A 19,531-nucleotide genomic window follows, 5' to 3' on the forward strand; every position below is an offset into this window, starting at 1 on the left:
ATACCTGTCGATTTGCCCTAGCAACTCATTCGTTTTTTTTTTTTTCTGCGCCATCGACGAGTACAGCCATGCAACTCGCAGTAACGCTTAGCTTATCATGTGCCTTTCCTACTTTGACACAGTGTTGGACCAAGAAAGCTTGTTTATGTGATGCCATTAGCATGCTGTACCTCCTGACACTCTTCAGTCTCGAGTCGCGAGAATGTATGCAGTGTTAACTCGCGCACCACATCGGGGCATGCCCGTGCGCCAGTCTAGGAATTATTTGAGATTGGATTCGCAGGTTTTGTACGCATTAGAACTTTAGTTGTCGCTGGTCGTAAGAACGAAGGCGGAGATTTAGTCCTCCTGACGCCGTACAAGATGTGCTATGAGAGTTTTACGAACCCTTGTTACGTGGATGTATCGCACGTGTTCCCTTAATTCGGTGTCACTTGCCCTCATTCTTTCGTTACGTCAGTAAACAGAAAAAGCGAAGAGCAGAATCGACAGCAAAGGAAGTGAATAAACTTCCCACTTTCCTGTGACAACGAAAACATTCCTTGGAGAGCGTGCGCTTTAACGCGTTTGTCATGCGTTATACTTTCGTTCCTGCGCTCTCGCGTTGTCGCACACCGGCGGATCGCCCGTGCCGACATGCTTTTCGACGCTGACTGGGCGCGCCCAGAAATGGACGCGCCTCTGCGGCGGACAGCCCTTCTGCTTCCATGTTCTGCTTCGTACCGCGAAAGTATCAAGAAAAGCTCGCCAGATCCGACACGTGCGTGTTCCCTCACGCGGCATTGCGAGCCGGGTCCTCGCATCGAGTCCTTTCAGCGCTCGGAGGAAAGCCGCCAAATACAAACACGATCGGGCGGCTCTATACAACCGCTTTCGAGGAGTGGGCGCAAGCGATGTGGCAGCAGTAGCAGCAGCAGCCTTCCCGTTTTCGTTTCTCCCACTTGAGTCGCGCCGCTTTCAGTTTCCATCCCGATATCCCATGGTGCGGGGCAATTCATGAGCACGCGCACCAGAGTGACACTCTCGAGAGGGAAGCGTGCGGCCGTGTTTGTTCAGACGCGGTATTGCGTCGCCTTGAGCTTTCAGGACGGATTTATTTGCGCGCGCCGCGGTGGTCTAGAAAACTGGCAAGTTGATGCCAGCGGGAGCATCGCGTTAGGGGTTCCTCACGAGGAGGACGTCGAAGAAGTTTGCACTTTTGTAGCAAAAAATGCGTGCACCTTTGTGGCAGTATGGAGGAGACGTGATCGGAGGCGAATGCGCGACGCTGACGGCGCGCGTAATTAGAAGAAGCGATGGCTACGTAGGTGGGAAAAGGCATTGCACGTATATCCTGCATGGTGGGCGTGAATGGGGGAAATGAGGGGGCCTTAAGGGAGACAGCGCGCTACTGGGTACTGGCTAACACTCCCAGGTATTACACGCACAGAAATACTCAACAAAGTGGACGGTGAAGCGCCTTTCGTCTTAGCTCAATTGTTAGAGCATCGGACGCGTAATTCAAAGGTTGTGGGTTCGGATCCCACCGACGAAAAAAGGTGCTTTTTCGTCCACTTTAATTCATGTCAATTTATGTCATAAGTGCCACACCACAGTTAAAAACAACAAATAATGTCCCCTAGACATCCCTTGCCTTAACTGTCTGTTGGATTCACTTGGCGTGTCTGACAAAAAAAAAACAGAAAAAAAACGTGCCCCTCGGAAAAAAAGATGTTCTTTCGTAGGTTCAAAAACGGTACTCATTCAAGTTTGTGTGGAAAGGAAACCTGCCAGATTAGTAGAAATGACGCCAACTGATCAGAAACCACGATGCCATGTTTCTGAAGGGTACATTATAGTCGGGTGAACGAAACCTTATCAGAAGTGGGAGCACGACCACTCGCCTATATATGAGTGAGAATGTGCGAGACCTTATTAAACAACATCGCTTAGAATAGGCTTGTCACTTGTTGTTTAAACGTATACTATTTCTGCAGTTAGTTCAATTAATGTATGACTTTGACAACGCCCGTCTTCTCGGCGATTGCAGGCCCTCTTTTCACTCCCAAACAACGTGTGACTTTGACGGTTGTTAGTCCACCCTGCTGTTTTTCGGTTGTACTCTCTATAAAGCGAAGGACTTTAATTTTGCATGCACATCACATTTGCATCAAACGATATGCGTGTATCTTATTCGGACAATGAAAGTCCAGGTGGCTTAACAGTTTAAAGAGAGCAGTTGCTGATCACAAAAAAGGCAATAAGGGAAGGAATGCATTTGCTTATGAAGGCATTCTATGATAAAATAGTATAGTAATTACCAAAGAACAAAGAGCTGTTTCGTTTGTTGCAGGTGGATCTAGCAAAAACCAGTGTCCAGTTCTTGTGTCCTTTACACTGCTTGTTAAGGTACAATCGACCATTGTGCTTTGAGTAAGTGCCTGGAATCACGCGAACGCCATGTAAATGAGTGGACTTTCGGGCCAACAACTACGTCTTCGTGTGTGTTCACGTGTGTCTCTTTTCAATTTGCCTTGTTTAGCGCTACTTTTACGACGGTCCCTTTTCTTAAGCCTCGTGCTTTTGTTCGGGTATCGAAACACCGCGCACGGGTGCAGGTCTGCGCGTTTTGTGCCGGCACGTCGATCGCCTTCTGAGCCGGCAGCAAAATGCCCGCGGCTCCGCTGAGTAAAAAACGCCGAACAAGGCACACGCGCTGGCGCCAGCCATTGTATTGCGTCTGTTTTCATGCGGTCGTCTTCTTCTGCTTCTTTAAAGCTCTCGCTTGACTATACTGGAAGGGCGGCTTGGAAACGTCGTGTGTGGTGACCCAATTTCAAAACTCCAGAGTGCCGCTTTGAAAATATAGCGGCAAGAAAGGAATACGAGAATGGTGCAACGCTCTCGGTGTATCAGGTTCTCTCGTCTTTGTTTTGCAAATATTCTTAGTGTTGTTACCTTTTCGGGAGATATTGGAGCATTTTCATAGGTACAGCATGCCGTTTTCGCTCTTCTGCTCGGAGTCTGGGTGCTTCGCCATCCGAGGATCGTCTGAATTAACCGGGTTGCGGCCAAATATGACCGAATTTAACGAGAGTTTGATGCCATTGAACAATGCATATGCTTGCCGGGACTATAGAGCACGTCCGAATTAACGAGGGCTGAATTAACGAGCTTGCACTGTATCTCTATGCGAAATCGACTGGCCCGATACGCCTCATTACTCAAAGTCAGCAGTTGTCTTCGTTTACGTTTTCAATTTTTCTCTTGTTTCCGCTCCGTGAATTTTCATCATGGGCCACCAAGTAGGCCGGTCGCATACTATACCACTGTCCGAACAGCATAATTATTATTACCGGTCATTTTAGGGCAAGGCGCTGCAATGATCAAGCATTGCACGCTTTGAAAAGTCGGGTTTGGAGACCCGGGTTGTGTAACCCCGCGGGCGGAGATCACTCTGCTCTCGTTCCTTAAAGGCGAGGTCGATGGCAGCGTCTAAACGTGACCGCGCTTCTCACGGTGACGTCCCCTCCTGCCCACATTTCGTGCCCGCGGTGCTCGCTCTCTTGATTTGGCCGGACCAGATCGATGACTCCTTTTGCAAATTTAGACCTTCAATCTCGGGGATCCGCCCTATGCCGCGCGACGCGCTCTCTCTTCGGGACGCTGCATGAACGGCGACGGAGAATGCCTGCCGCGTACGAGATGCGCCTTGCTTTGTGCAATCACTATCGGGGACCGAGAATTACGGGAACGGCGCGAATGTGTGACAAAATGTGGGCTGGCGCAGTGACCGGCCCACGTTACGGTCGGCCCCTACACATTGGCCTTGACACTGAGCGTAGGTTTTCGAGGCAGGGCGATCGTCTGTGCGTCTGTGCCGATGACCCGTTAACGACGTGATATTTTTTGCGCTTCGTACTTCATGCTTGTGGCGGTTCTCGCCCTTTTAACTCTTCCATTTCTTGCTCACTTTGGTAAAATTATTCCTGCCAAGTTTCTCAGGGAATCGGAATTGATTCTCACGATGACTTATGGAAAGCGCTAATCAATAACTTGGGTGAGAGTCATTTTTATTCTTCAGATTCAAGTTTTTTATTGGATCATTTGCTTTCCGGAAGCGTGATCGAGTATCTTGGGTGGCTCACGCACCCTAGAGGATCCCGATAAGTTTTTTAATCCATCCATCCTTCCATGATATGAGCAGGTAAAGAAAGGCGCAAATGATCGGTTAAAAGAAAGAGATGCGGTCTGTCTTTTCGTGACGTCCTTGGCAAATTCATTGTACAGTCCTTCCTGATCAAGACATCTGCTTTTGTCTAGCTTTCCAGTCTTCCTGGTATAAGGTCTGAAAAATTCTTGATCGCGAGGTGAAGCTGGAGGTGACCTTTCGACAAATGGCCCTGTCTACTTCGAGGCAGCAACTGCCTTGAAGGAGACTTGCCGAAACGTCGGCTCCAGCGACACCCCCTGTACAAGCTTACGTCTTCCCCTGTACTTCTGGCTTATTTGCGATAAGGCCTATCACTTCACGATTCCGCGCATAACGTACGTGCGCCGCTGACAGGGCTATGCTTTAGATTCCCACCTGCTTAGATGTTGCCACACGTAGTCGCGCATCTTGCCGATCACAGTGTTCCATTCTCTGAACGTTGAGTCACTGCCGAAGATGTAAAGTGAGAAAGACCGCCGCCGTGCCTTCGAGTGGAGGCTCAGTGGCCCCGGGCCAAAGCTTAGCATAGAATTTCCTGTCTCGCTTTTTCTTTGCTGCTTCCTTCTTCCTTCCTAGGCCGCGCCGATCCCGCGGAGGTCTCTCGTTTTTCTTTTTCTGTTTTTTGCGAGAACCGTTAGCTCCATCGCTCACAGTTTGTCCGCCAGTGGCGGGCTCCCGTCTCACGGTACGCCTCGTGCCGAGCGCCTCGTTTTAGGTGCCTTAGAACGGGACGTTCTTATTCTCTTCATTTTTATTATCATGTTTTTAGTGTTTTAGCGCTGTTCACATTTCAAGAAGCGCCTTTGGGCCATCTTTATTTTTTAACTTAATTTTCGTCTTTCTTTTTCGGGTGCGCCTCCGGGTTTTACGTGGCTCGTATTTTACGAGCCGGCTTAAAACACGACAGTCAGCGAGGAGGGGAGGGGGCTTGGAAACACGACGGGTTTTGCGTAGGCCGCGCTGCCTACCTCTGCGATGCTGCCCGAGCGCGACCATGCCGCACCGTGGAAGGCTTTGCCGCGAAAATATATCCGTTCTTGAAGAGGAGGAAAGGATAGCGCTATCTTCTGATACTCGAGCGGTAGCCGACTCTTTCTTTCTTTCTTTCTTTCTCTCTTTCTTTCTTTCTTTCTTTCTTTCTTTCTTTCTTTCTTTCTTTCTCTCTTCTTTCTTTCTTTCTTTCTTTCTTTCTTTCTTTCTTTCTTTCTTTCTTTCTTTCTTTCTTTCTTTCTTTCTTTCTTTCTTTCTTTCTTTCTTTCTTTCTTTCTTTCGAGGCACTTCTTTACACGACATGTTTGTTCTACGCTGCTGTGCGTTCATATAGCATACAAACACTTCAGGTCGCCCTCACATGCAGTTTTACGCTGAAGTTCTACCCAAAATTTTCGTGACAGCATACCTGACACGTGCGTTTTTATTTATTATTATTATTATTATTATTATTATTATTATTATTATTATTATTATTATTATTATTATTATTATTATTAGCAGTAGTAGTAGTAGTAGTAGTAGTAGTAGTAGTAGTAGTAGTAGCTGTGGTATAGTAGGAGACGCTGGACGCCTTTACTGACGCTGGCTTTACTCATCTTGCCATTAGAAGCTTAACTAAAAGCACAATAAATATTGAAAACATAGAAGAGCCGGTAGCCGAATTCAGTTTGCAGTTGTCTCGAGTTACTTGGTTGGCGTCTTTATAGCCCGATGCATAAACATTGCGGCTCGCGGCCCCCGCTGATTAAGATCGCGCGGGCCGGGAGCTCCCTTCTTTACCGGAAGTGGACGTTGTTGAGATAGCGGGAAAGAAGCGCCGACCACGCGTCGCCAAAGCAGGGAGCAAAGCGGAGGAATGCGAATGCTGCGAGTGGTGCAGACCGCGCAGTATATCAGACACGCAGTGGGCGGTGCGAGCCACTGGCGCGCCATTTGGACGCGTGAGAAGGACCGCTCTAATTATTCCGGGCACGCGGTTGATTCCCGCGCCAGGATTTCGACACGCTTTTGCCGGCAGCCAATTAGGGGAGAAAGGACGCTGTGCCGGTGACCGCCGTAACGCGCCGCTTTTAACGCGCTGCTTTTAACGCGGCCGTGTGTACCTGCTGAAAGCAACGCAGCGTCACGAAAACCGCGGTTGACGTAGACTGGTTATATATATGTGTGAGCGTTCACCGGGCGCCGCGCACAATCGCGGTAAACATGCGATGCAAAACATGCAACGCTGGAGCAGTTTTCATTTCCTAGTCAACTTGCCCCTTTTTATTTTATTTTTTTCGTAAATTAAGATCCGACACTCAGAACATCTGCGCGTTTTGCGTCTGTGCTACCCAGAATCGATAATATCGCTAGCGCGTTTTTGGTAATCCTTCCTGCAGTAGCCGGACAGTTCATCTCTCTTGGTCATGCCATAGCGTACGAGGGCATAGGGCTCGAAGTACTCAAAGTAATTATTACCAGCGCATATTCTTTCGTCCAACACGGCCGCCGAGGTGTAGCAGCGCTTAGGTTGCTCGGCTGCTGACCCAAAATACGCGGGTGCAATCCCGGCCGCGGCGGTCGCATTTCGATGGAGGCGAAATGCTAGAGGCCCTTATAGTGTGCGGTGTGAGTGCACGTTCATGAAGCCCAGGTCGTCGAAATAATTCGAAGCCCTCAACTATGGCGTGCTTCATAATGATGTTGTGGTTTTGGAGCGTAAATTTCCAGAACATTTTTTTTTCGTTACCGCGTAAAATAATGGTCAGTGTATACCGACGTCCAGCTCCTGCTCCACCGATTGGTCGCCTACAGCTATGCGAGCTAAAATGTGTTCAGTGAGTAACTTCACAAAATTGGTCACTTCTCGAGTGCTATTCTGGACACTTTGAAGTTCCGCCATATTGTCAAATTTCGTAATGGCTGCTTTTTAAGCCAATCAGGGAGGTCGTAGCAGCCCTCTGGGCCAATCAGAGTCAAATAATGGCGGAATTCGGCAACATGGCGAAATTTACAATGTCCAGAATAGCACCCCTCGGCTAAAACGTCTATTTTCGACCATCACTTCGAGACCAACTTAGTCGAGCAGTCCGACTCGCCGGTGTAAATACCGCCCTGTCCGGACTACTGCACGACCACGCGTCTTCACGCGCGTTGCACAGAATGCTCGTGCGTCAGCTCCGCTGCTTCGGATTGACAGCGTGCGCGGTCACAACGGCGATCAATGGTGCGCATGCCTGCGTTGCTCCCGCGGAGCGACGACTTCGGCGGCGGCTCTGCTTGCGCACAACACGCGCGCCGGCGAAGAGGAGGCGCGCCGGGAATCTCGTTAATCTCCAAACTTAATTTGAACGTAGCTCCCCAACGGCAGTCTCGCTCAAAAAAGGGGCGTGGCGTCCGGGCGCTTCTTTAATGAACTGTGTTTTTCTTCCGAGCGGCGAAGCTGCCTCACGCCCTCCAGTGCCCCCGCATTTCGTATCCTTTTTTTTTTTTAAATTTAAATATGCGCTGGAAATTTTCATTTCAGTAACGGTAGAGACTAGCTAATGTCTTGGATTTACTCAAAAAAATGTTTATCGCAGTTGGAACACGCATGCCTCACCGCACCCGATAAACATCACAGCAAAAGTGGAGGCATTCAGGACTCTGAGATTATCCAGCTTTCGCCATTAATGCTTTTTTTTAAATCAAACCTGCCAAACTTCATCAGCATCTTACTGCACGCTGAGCAAAAAGCTAACAGCGCGCGATATGCTTTGCGAGTTTTTGAAACTTCCAGCGCTTTTAGCTCTCCCTATGTGCTATGCAAAATGGGGTAGAATATATCAATCTGTGCTGTGACGACAAACTTCCTCTTCATTCCAGAACCATCGATTTCTTCAATCAATCAATCAATCAATCAATCAATCAATCAATCAATCAATCAATCAATCAATCAATCAATCAATCAATCAATCAATCAATCACAGTTTACTGTACAGTACGGTCCACTCTTACAGGGAACACGCGAGCGCGTGGCTGACAGCCCGCGCGGTGCTGACTAGCGGCGAGATTTGTAAATGCGGCGCATGCGCATACACTTGTAAGAGCGGCGCGCACCCGAACGCCGTAATGAATCTATACGCGTGCGCTGCATTTACAAATCTCGCCAGCAGTTAGCGCTCCGCGGACAGCCGGCCACGCGCTCGCGTGTTCCCTCTAAGAGTGGACCATACTGTACATTGATCATACATGTAAGGGAAGGGATGCTTCCAGCGCAATGCGAAAAAGAAATAAAAAATTATGCACTATTGCACGCGATTCGAATCCAGCGTTGTACACTATTCCTGTCAAGGCGCTTTGTTGGTGCTGAATTTATTCGGGGCATACATTTTCACCAAAAAGAGAAAGGCAGAAAAAGGGACGAGCTTCGCGCACGACAACGGGCGCGGCGTTGACGCTCGAGTGACTGCACGGAAAAGCGGCGATAGAATTCGCGCATCGAACTCGCATCTCCGAAGCGACAATCCGTCGGTGTTTCTCGATTTGCTCCGAAATTGCGCCACGGCCGCATATAATGCTCGCGGCTTACGCACGCCCCACCGGTTCGGTTCGCTGCCGTGCGTGCGCTGTTCGTCGTTTCGCAATCGCTTTGAGCTTGCAGCCGACTGACAGCTAAATGGACCGAGAGCGAGCCTGTATAGCGAACAGCGCCCTGTAGTTCTTTTCTCCCTTGCGGTGATTTTCAGCGACGAGGTTCCTCTCCAACGCAATTTGCGAATCGGGTGGGGGAGGATTCAGAACTGCCGAGCGTTTGTTCTGTGTTTGTTATCGCTGGCGTGACCTATTGGGAGACTTGAGGTCGCACTGATGATACCTCCGAAGGAGTAAACGAGCACAAAAATACGGATACCCGTCCGTGATTTTGTTGTGCTAAAAAGGCGCTCAGACTGTCTAGCGCAGAGTTAGTCAGACGTATAGCATTATCCAGCTTCGCTTCTGCGAGCAAACCCGCTGCATAATTTCAATTTGGAAGTGATGTATAATATTCAGAAGTCAACGTGACACTTCGAAAACCGGAATCTCGTGCGGTGTATTGCCACTCCACTTCATGGGTTGAGACAATGTTGCTAAATGGACTCGCGAACAGACTGACGACGCTATGTCATGCGTCTCAATGTCTTAGATATTCTCATTTGTGGTTTGCATTTATTGCAAGAGGTTCGCAGTGCAATCTTTGATCGCGCGTCGACATTAAATGTCGCCGTGCGCCTTTTTGCTAAAACAAGTAAATGAAATAGACACAGCACTGTCATTAATGGAAGATTATTTGCATGGCACCAGTTGTGCGATACCCTTGTGCGATACCCTTATCTTGCTGCGAAAAAATTCGATGAAAAATTCAAACCCGAAAGGAACGTAATATTTTATCCTGATAATTATCTCGAAAAGCGCTGCTAAAGCTCAAATGGACAAGTCAAGTGGCAGGGTATTTGTGATGCCACAGAAGTTACTAATCTTTGCAAAGCATTTTTATACGTATGTGTGCTATGCAATAAATAATTATGTTTCTGTTATAAAAACGCTCATACGGGGGCAGTGTACGGCTATGGCGTGTTATTTCCTCGTCCCTTATATGTGCGCCGCTCTGTATTATTCGTCAGCCTAGAAATCCCACTTCTCGGTCCGCAGTCCGTCTAATCCCGAAGCTTATTTTTCCCAGGCACGCTGCATACCTGCCTATGGTTATATTTTTGTTCGGTGCAGTGCACTTCCCTATAAATTTCCTTTGATAATTTTCCGTCGCTTAGAATGCACTTTGCTCAAATTAATGCAGTGCAGCATTCTCGTTACTAGAATCGACGTTCGCTAATCATTTACGGATGGGCCCACAAGACTGTTAAAACATTAAAAGAAGTTGGCCGTTGTCTAAGCCTTAATTCGCTGTGTTCTTAGCGGCATTCCGCGACTTCGACGATGGCCTGACCACTTCGCAAGGGAGGTGACACATCCAATGTCAAGGCCATCCTATAACCTCGCGCACCATGCAGTTCGCGCCGAGCTACTAGAATTGCTTATTGGAGAATTATTTTTTTTTTTGCGTGTCACATTATCACTGGTCCCTGTGTATGTACATCATTAATAAATACATAGAGCAGCCTCCGTTGCTTACTTATCCAGTCACGGTTTCCTCTTTAGCCGCAGTACCGTTCGTATTGAAATCTGCCGGCCTTAGATAACAGCAGGGAGTTCTTTTTGTGATAACTACTTCGTGGCTGTATCCAGATTTTGTGCCTGTTTCGCTCAGTCTCTCGTGGTGCTGTCTGAAAACCTGAAAGGCGGCGACGTAGTGGCTGAAAAGATGTTTTTGTGATGAAGGCGACAACATTTGTCTCGTTTTTCTTTTCTATCCTGAGATGTGGTGCTTCAGCGCTGATATTCGCCGGATGAAATGATTTTACCTTACTTGTTTACAACAACGGAAGCATTAGTTCAATGTACTATCCCACTTCGCGCATGTCCAAGTAAATGAGGTCGTCGCACCGACGTCAGCCGCTCGTTGGCTTCTGGTGCATTGAGAGGGTTCGAAGGCGAGCTTGTTTGCATGAACACATCTTCAATAAGAGCAGCGCTACGAAAACACGAACTGTGAAAAAACACAAGTGTGATCTTTTCTCGTCCGTGTTTTAGTATAGCGCTGTTTTTCTTCAAGATGCAGTGCATAGTTTTACTGGCGCCTACCATAGCTCCCGCAGCGCTGCACTGTTTTAGCCTGTCTATTAGGTCGGCGGCGTTCGTGCCATCTCCTGCAATATTGCGGCCCGATAGCTTCTCGAATTCTCGCGAGTAATTTTGTCCTTGCAGCGCCGACCGTGTTTCTCCCTTGCAAAGGGATGTGCTGCAGTGAAGCGCGATGAATTATTTCTCTGCGCTGTCGTTTTATCTCCGCTTCTCTATTCCCCCGGGTATTCTGTCTTAACATTTGCAATTCTGATCTTTTTGAGCCCAGGCTTTCGCTGGCATGCAGATTGGGAATGAATGCAGCCGTCCTTATTTCAAGTTACTTGCACGCGCGGAATGAAAAATATAAGAAAGCTATAGAACCGACTGCACTATGCTTCTCGCAAGTAAAAGGTCTGTTTATAATTGGCCAGGGAAGGACGCCGAATAATTTCGACCACCCGGGGTTCTTTAACGTGCACTGAAATCGCGCAGTACGCGGGCCTCTAGCCCGTGTACTGCGGGCTTTATCGTCACTATCGTCTCTATCGAAATGCGACAGATATATATATATATATATATATATATATATATATATATATATATATATATATATATATATATATATATATATATATATATATATATATATGCTGACCCGGAAGATGCGGGTTCGATCCCAGCCGCGGCTGTCGCATTTCGATAGAGACGATAGAGACGATAAAGCCCGCAGTACACGGGCTAGAGGCCCGTGTACTGCGGGCTTATATATGTATATATATATATATATATATATATATATATATATATATATATATATATATATATATATATATATATATATATATATATATATATATATATATATAATGTGAGCGTATGTGTAGATATACGCCCACGTGTAAATTTTGCTCTTGCATGTAAGGTCGCCTATATTAATCAGCATGCATTACGTAAAGTGCTGTCTACAAGTCTTCGAGTTCCCTTTATTACATAAGGAGTGCGGATGGTCTCTCTTCTCGAGCGTATTGATTCTTTTCGTTTTCTTGTTTTTCTTTTTTTTTTTTCACTGGCAACTTCACCATACGTGAGATGAATCCGTCAGTCATACAGCAGGATTACTCTATCTTACGATATTGACTGCGGCTGATGTGATTTTCGCATTTCTCTTTCATTATTGGCTATTTTGAGGGGCGCGTATAGATCAACTATGTTTTCTTCATACATTTTGGCTTCCGTCTGTGTAGCTAATGGATTCGTCATGTCGACGAGGCTAACGAGAACCGACCCACCGCCGGACGTAAAGGTTGTAATAAACTTGCACGTATCAGACGTCGGGGGTATTACGAATAAGGTGCACGAGAAATACATGTAAGGAAGCAACGAAGATGACAAAAATAAATAAGCGAAGTCAAAATAATAAATGAATGGGGGATTGGGGAGGACTCTGCTCAGAATCACAGACGAGGGGATCGGCTCTCCCTGCGCAGAAGCTGTTCGTAATGAACGCGGACGGGCTGCTAAATGTGTAATTAGCGCTGGTGAAGTCTTTAACGTAATTAAGGGCGCACCAAAAGTGCGCGCGCCAAGTCGTAAGCCCCAGTCACTGCAGTAGAGCGCGCCCGCGTGACATCTCTTGATGTTTAGCGGCTTTAGGTTTATTTCCCGTGCTCGCAACGGGATGGACAAGCAAGGAAGAAATGAAGAAAAAAGGGGAGGGGGATGCTGTCTGTGCGAAGTCTCGCAAAGGCTTCATGAACGCGCAGTGCCTTGAGCGGTTGCTTGCTATAGCGAGCATTTTATGTAAGCTGCGTAAGGAGGGGTAAGATATATATATATATATATATATATATATATATATATATATATATATATATATATATATATATATATATGGTCGTAGTGCATAGTCTAGTTAACTTCCCTGCCTTTCCTGTGCCCCCTCTCTCTCTCGCTGTACGCGAATATACCATTACGCGCATTCCGGAATTTAAGGTTACTGTTACGGCTATTCTTGCGCTATTTAACTGTCTAAGGAGTGCTGTTGTTTTTTATTCTCCGGGTTTGCTCGCGAAAGTCCGAGTCTCTGCATTTATTTTCTGCTATAACAGAAAATAAATACAGCTAGAGACTCTGACTGGCCGTTGCGTCGTTTACAATGAAGCAGTAATTTTCACGCTGCATGCCAGCTTAAGCGCGCTTCCAATTTCGAGGCATATCCGAGCACATTCTTACTTTTCAGTCTGTACCACGGATGGTTGCTCTTAGATTTAATAACGGTTACCATGACGACGATGGTGAGGATGATGATAGTAATAATACCATGCGCACACCGTGACAAGGCCAGGGCGCTTTGTACTATAACCATCGCTACTAGCGTGGCCTTATATTATACATTGCGCTCTAAACTATCCCGGCTCTTTTGAAGTTGATTGGAAGCGGACGGCTTGTCCAAGACAAAACACACCTTGTTATAATAATTTGTGGCGTTTTTTATGCCAAAGAACGACGTGATTATGAGGCACACCGTAGTGGAGGGCTCCGTAAATTTGCGCATCCTGCGTAAGCAGTAAGTTCAAACCCCCGAAAGTTTTCTATTTTGCATGTGGATATCTACGCGCACACGTGCAAACGCACGCACGGACATACGTACACAGTTGTTAAGCACCTTCACCCCCCCCCCTTAAAAGATTACGCCCCCACCAACGTCTTCCACCAGCACTTTGGTCGTCTTGTAATTTTGCTGTCAGTGTCCTTCCCTTTTGATCCTGCCCTAACGAGCGGCCTATCTTTTCCTGTATTATTTTTTTCATGTCAGAATAAGATAAGTAATCGCTGCGTCTTTTCCTTGGCTCGCAGGTTTCGTCTGTCGGCGCAGTTGGACTGATGCGCTCAACGGTTGGTTGTCGAGGTGACTAGTCAGTGGCCGCCATGACATGCAGAGCGCACGACTACAAGGCTCTGCTCAAGGTGAGCTTTAGTCGCAATTAGTTCGGTTGGCAGACCCAGCTAATGGCGTTTTGATAGAGCTAATTTCAACCTGACACACATTAATGAAATAAATTAATAGAAAAGTAAAAGCTGATCTTCCAGTCATTGCATGTATAGCCCTGCAGAAAAATAATAATTTGGCAGTAACGATAGTAGCTTGACCTTCAAGGCGTGTTAATTGTGTGGCAATTCATGAACCCTTCTTTTTTATATTAAAACGTTTCATGCTTAAGATGTATTTACTACCTGGTTCCATCTGCGCGCACGACAGTGCTATGGATTTAAACTTGTTAGCAGGCGCACGCGGCACGTATTAAGTTGTCTTGATCCTCTTACAAAAACAGCAGCACTCGTCGTCCTGCCTAAGGCCAGAACGCCTCAGGTTGCTTCGTTGGCAGCGAACGCAATTACTTGCGGGCCATCGATCACAAGCGGCTCGACGGGCACCGTCCGTCCTATAGAGGAAGCGAGGGTTCCTCCTACAAATATACGATCGAATAAATTTACTAAGAAGGCGATCGTTGTGGCGTAGCTTCCTCTCTGTGACATCGTTCTACTTCGCACCGCGGCAAAGGCAGAATGCATAACAATGAAGAGCCCGCGAAACGAAAACGACATAATGCGAATAAAGGAACAGCTCGAGATAAGCCAGTTAAGGGTCGAAAGAACTGACGTGTGTCTTCGGCTGCTGGACATCCTAATCATTTGTCAGTGCGAGAAGCAACTACGAACGCCGTTACCTGTAGCCTTTTGTTTTTTTTTCCTTCTCTATTACAAGGCTTCGCGGTGTTGCTTTTTGGGAACCGTTTTGTTATGGACTCCTGTCACCGACGGGGCTCGCTGATGGTCGGGCAGCCTACACTCTGGCTGCGGCGCCCACTTAAGAGCAAATCGGTTAATCGAAAACCGATGTCAGCCAGCCGGACCGGCAGCGGCGGGGCGAGTCGTTAGCCCTGCTGGGGTTCCTTAAGTATAGTAAGCTGCGACGCTGAGCCATGTCGATGCGCAATCAATAGGCGCTCCTCTTCGGAGGTCGTGTTGCGCCCGCGTTCGTGGCACCCGCAACTTTAGCGGCGTCCTTTGCCTGAACGCTGATGACGCTGCGAGATACCAGTCTCGTGAACGACTGCCGTATTTTGAGTCCGTGGCTGCGCTTTAAGGAAAGAGGGGGAAATCGAAAAAAAATGTTTGCTCACCTTTAATTAGTACCAGTAATTAGAGCAGTACCCTTGACTTTAGTATAAAATTAACGAGAACTGAGGAAAGCACGTGTTACACGTATATGTGAAATCGTAATATGCCCCTTACAGCACCATTAGCATAAATACTTTGTTCTCCTATTTCCCTATATATCACTGCTTGTTTGATGCATTCAGGTAGTATGCGAGGGATTATTGGTCAGCTGCCAGCTCGTAAAAAGATCACGTGCTACGTGACGCCAACAGGCAGATAGTTTTCCACACTCGCCGCCGTGGCTGCTGTCGGCGCTGACTAACACTCCTAGGTTTAAATGCAAATATATACCCCATGAAGTGGACGGAAGGATGACCGCCGCCGTAGCTCAGTGGTAGAGCATCGGACGCGTTATTAGAAGGTCGCAGGTTCGGTGCCTGCCTGCAGCAAGTTATCTTTTCATCATTCAAATTCCTTCAGGCCTTCGCCGAGGTGACGCTACCCTTCTGTGCAGGTTATGGTTGGGTGTCACATTTACGCACGCGTGCGCGTGCCGCATAGGAATGGCCGACACCGCATTATGTGACCACTGCGGCAGTGATGAAACTACTTAACATATGCTGTGCGACTGCCCACAGTACTGTTCACAGAGACAGTCTTTTTGCAACGCGCTCGACAAATTGGACGACCGCACTCTGTCGGAAGAAAGAATCCTGGGCCATCGACCGGACCTAACGTCACAGAAAAAGGCTGTGCAAGCGCTCGTGCGCTTTCTGCGTTCAACCGGTCTCTCAGTACGGCTCTGACTGGAACGTACTGTGTGTGTGTGTGTGTGTGTGTGTGTGTGTGTGTGTGTGTGTGTGTGTGTGTGTGTGTGTGTGTGTGTATGTGTGTTTCGTTTTGATTTTATCTCTGTCTTACCCCTATTTCCCCACCCCTGTGCAGTGTAGAAAACCGGTCACTCGCGCCAGGTTAACCTCCCTGCGCTTCCTTTTCATCTGTTCCTCTCCTCCTCCTCTTACTTCACATTTATATCCTAATTACTACAAATAACATTCCCTATACTTTTTTTGGCATTATTGTCTGTTAGTTCTCATTAATATGGTGTCTAACAAAGAAAAACGAGCCCTTAAAAGTCATCTTCTTTGCTTCGTGTTTGCAGCATACACTTAACGTAGCACCCTCTTTTGTCGTAAGGGCTATAATTATTTGCATATCAGACATATAGTACTAGTTCTTGTCTAGGTCACTTACGCACCAAAAATGCTTCGTTTAGAAAAGGTGTCGACTGGTGGATGTGAAGCTTTTTGTCGTACGCTGCAGACACAGTCTTGATTCACCGCAGTGTGTGGTAGGAGGTAATCGAATGACGGAACCCTCAGAGTTCTATCTGGCCCTCGGGTGTAAACAACTCAATGCATTCATTCAAGGTAAACAGCACTGATCGATTCTCTTGTTTGTCATTGTATTCTGTTGCACAGGCGGTTGCCTTGATATACACCGTGCAAGTGCCACATTTCAAGAGTCAGTCATACATGACAACTCAATTCGGCGGAAGCCTTGAAGGTGCAAGTTAATGAAAATGAAAAGTCAAGATCCACTCGTCATTATAGTACAAAGCTATCAAGGGAACCATCAGGATATTAAACCTCGACCAACGAAGCCTTTCAGTTGCGAAGTTTTCTTTTTGTAGCTTCGTGCTCGGAAGGACGTCAATCTTCTTTCATCTCATTTGAGTAACGTGAAGGATGCTCTTTCTTTTCCCCTTTTTTGTACGGTTACGTTTAATTGAATTGTGGTGTTTTACGGTGCAGAAACAAGATACGAATGAGGCATGGTCCAACAAGGTACTCTGGATAAGTATTGACCACCCAGGGTCCTTCTTATCGTGCGCCCAGATCTAAGCATACACGGACGTTATTTCATTTCGCCCCCATCGGCCGCCGCCCATACATCTACTACATATACCGACGCCCTGATCGCGTACACATAATCCTCTGCCAATTCACAGACATCGATCGACGCATGGCAACCCTATCGCGCACGGGACGGGAGATGCTAAGCGTAAACACCGTGCGGCTGAAACAGATCGTTGTTTCCGCAGATCCTCGATTGTCGGCTGTGTCCTGCGCATTGTCATTTGCTTCTTTCTCTATCAGCGGCGGGCCTTCTAGATGCACGCGCGGCTCTCTGAGGCTCCGCCGCGTACTCTTCCGTGGGCAAAACCTGCTTCCCCAATAACCATCGGTGAGCGCGCACTCTGGGCGCCATTACGTCGACGGCCTATCGGCGCACCCGCCATGCGGCGGCGAAGAACGGATGGCCCGAGTGCGATAATGGCCTGTCAACATGACGGCCTCGCTTCGAATCCCGTACAGTTTTCCCTCGCTCCGGCGAACACGTCGGTGATGACAGACATTCCCGCCGTACAATATCGAACGGCGCCGAATCTCGCTGGCGCCAGCGTCGTTTGTTCTTCCCTCCTCTATACACACCGGGTCGTTTATCTGGGGGCTTTTGCCTGGCACAAAACCATATCGAACGCCCGAACCTGTCCCGCTGTTCTCGCTCTTCCGTCTCACCTCTTCTTTACTGCTGGTTCTTTACTTTCATCAGTGAAGAACCGGCAAAGTTTTGGCAAATACTGCGTAAGAGAAAATAGAGGCCGATGCGGTCGTGAGCGGCGAACGGTAAGGGGGTGGCTTGTGCGAGATCCACGTGTGCGTTATTGCGTGCTCCGCCTGCAGCTGCCGGTGTGTAAAGTGTGACGTGAGAAGGGTAATTTATATCGAAGCGTCGTCTGTCGGAGGGGCCGCCGTTTCGGCAGGACGGCCCGCGAAAGAGACCGCCAATAAAAGTCGGCCCGGAGAACAAGCGAAGCGCGTAAAAAGCAGCCGATGAAGGCGCTGATCGTCGTCGTACAAAAAGCGCGCGCGATCCGTCGCAGAAATAAAAAGGTGCTCAGCGTCGTCGTCATCAAGGAAACAACCGCTCGCGGCGCCTCCTCGAGTGAGATATGACCGCGGGCCGGCATTGCTGCTGGCGTCTGCTCCGACGACGACGACTCTGTCGCTTTCTCGACTTCTTTTCTTTATACCGCACTTTTGCGGGTTCTTTATATTTTCGTGTCCATTTACCCGAGCTCTTACTCCTACGACAGTTATTTACTCGTCGTTTTTCAACTGTTCTCGTATATCCCCTTTTACCGCAGTTTTTTTTTTTTTTTTAGACACGATCGCTGCGTCATCGCTTCGCATCCCGCGTTTTACACGACACACTGCGTTTCCTTTTCGTGCCTCCCTTTCTCTCCTCCTTGTTTTTCTTCCTCTCCGTTCATCGGTATAGGCGACGCAGAAACATGCTCGAGAGGTGGCATGTTCTTTTATTGTCCAACCGTTCGCGATTTCTCGTTTGTTTTCTACTGAGAAAGCAGAGAAGGAGCCGTACGAGAACGTCAGGCGAACGCTTCTTTACGGAAGCTCTTCGTCCTAGTCCTCTTTGTCGTGTGTTTTACGTCCGTCTTTATATATATATATATATATATATATATATATATATATATATATATATATATATATATATATATATATCTGTATGCCACGTACCTTCCCTACGCTCCGCGAGAGTTGCTAAAGGAATCCTCCGACATTTCTTCGGTTTCCTGTTGGCGCTTCGTTTGCCCTCGATTTCTTCGCTCGGCCGATCCAATTTACTTCTTCACTCTACAGCTCCCGCTGGAACTTTTTCCATAAATAGAGAGAAAGAGGGCAGCGCGTGCGAAGCTTAAACGACGAAAGTAAATATCAACAAATTTAGAAATTAAGGGCGCAACGGGGGCGATACAAAAACTGTTCCATTAAAACGTCTTAAAATGTTTTCCCCTTCTTGTTTCATACTTAGTACGTCGGAGCGTTACATATCGCGAGCGGCCATGGTGCAGGATTCCGTCTCTGCGGAGCGACTGTTCGCGCTCCGGCCGCCCTCGGAACAGGCTGAGGACGATGACCCCTCGACGTTGCCGTCGGCGAAGCTGGCGCGGATTCAAAGAATCGGAAAAGAGTTTGCAAAAGAACGCAGCAAAAGCGTCGGGTGCTATTCGCTTTGAAGCGTTTGGGGACACTCTCCCTCTATTTACCTCTAACTTTCAAACTCACACATCATTTTCCCCAGTGTAGCACACCAGTTACTCTAATATGGTCAACATCACAGAAATAAGTCTTTCCTATCCTCAGACCACTACTATTGGAGCCTCTCCTTGCAACAGCAGCGCCAGAGCGCACAGCCCAGCCAGCGGAAGGAGCAAAACTGGGTAGACGGGACAACCGTTCGTCTTGACATCGAATTTCTCATCACGAGGCGAGAGTGTCCGTAATCTAAAGAAGTACGGGTGCGTGTGCGGTGCAACGTTGAAAAATGAAGCATGTGTGCTAGTGTCATTTTAGTGCCTGATCTTTCTCGTACCCTTATCGGCCGGCTTATGGCGAGACGGGGCCTTATAATTCA

At 47.7% G+C, this 19,531-nt stretch overlaps 1 protein-coding gene across 2 annotated transcripts in view; it reads left to right on the forward strand.

The window, feature by feature from the left end:
* LOC119393236 (galactosylceramide sulfotransferase) overlaps positions 1–19,531 on the forward strand; it is a 129,184-nt gene that overhangs the window by 68,821 nt on the left and 40,832 nt on the right. For both annotated transcript variants that reach the window (XM_037660148.2, XM_037660147.2), the window contains exon 2: positions 13,724–13,834. In XM_037660148.2, the coding sequence (XP_037516076.1) occupies positions 13,796–13,834 (39 nt within the window). In that variant the 5' untranslated portion in view covers positions 13,724–13,795. The remainder of the gene's footprint in view (positions 1–13,723; positions 13,835–19,531) is intronic.

This window comes from Rhipicephalus sanguineus, chromosome 5, assembly GCF_013339695.2.
Source record: "Rhipicephalus sanguineus isolate Rsan-2018 chromosome 5, BIME_Rsan_1.4, whole genome shotgun sequence".
NCBI lineage: Eukaryota > Metazoa > Arthropoda > Arachnida > Ixodida > Ixodidae > Rhipicephalus > Rhipicephalus sanguineus.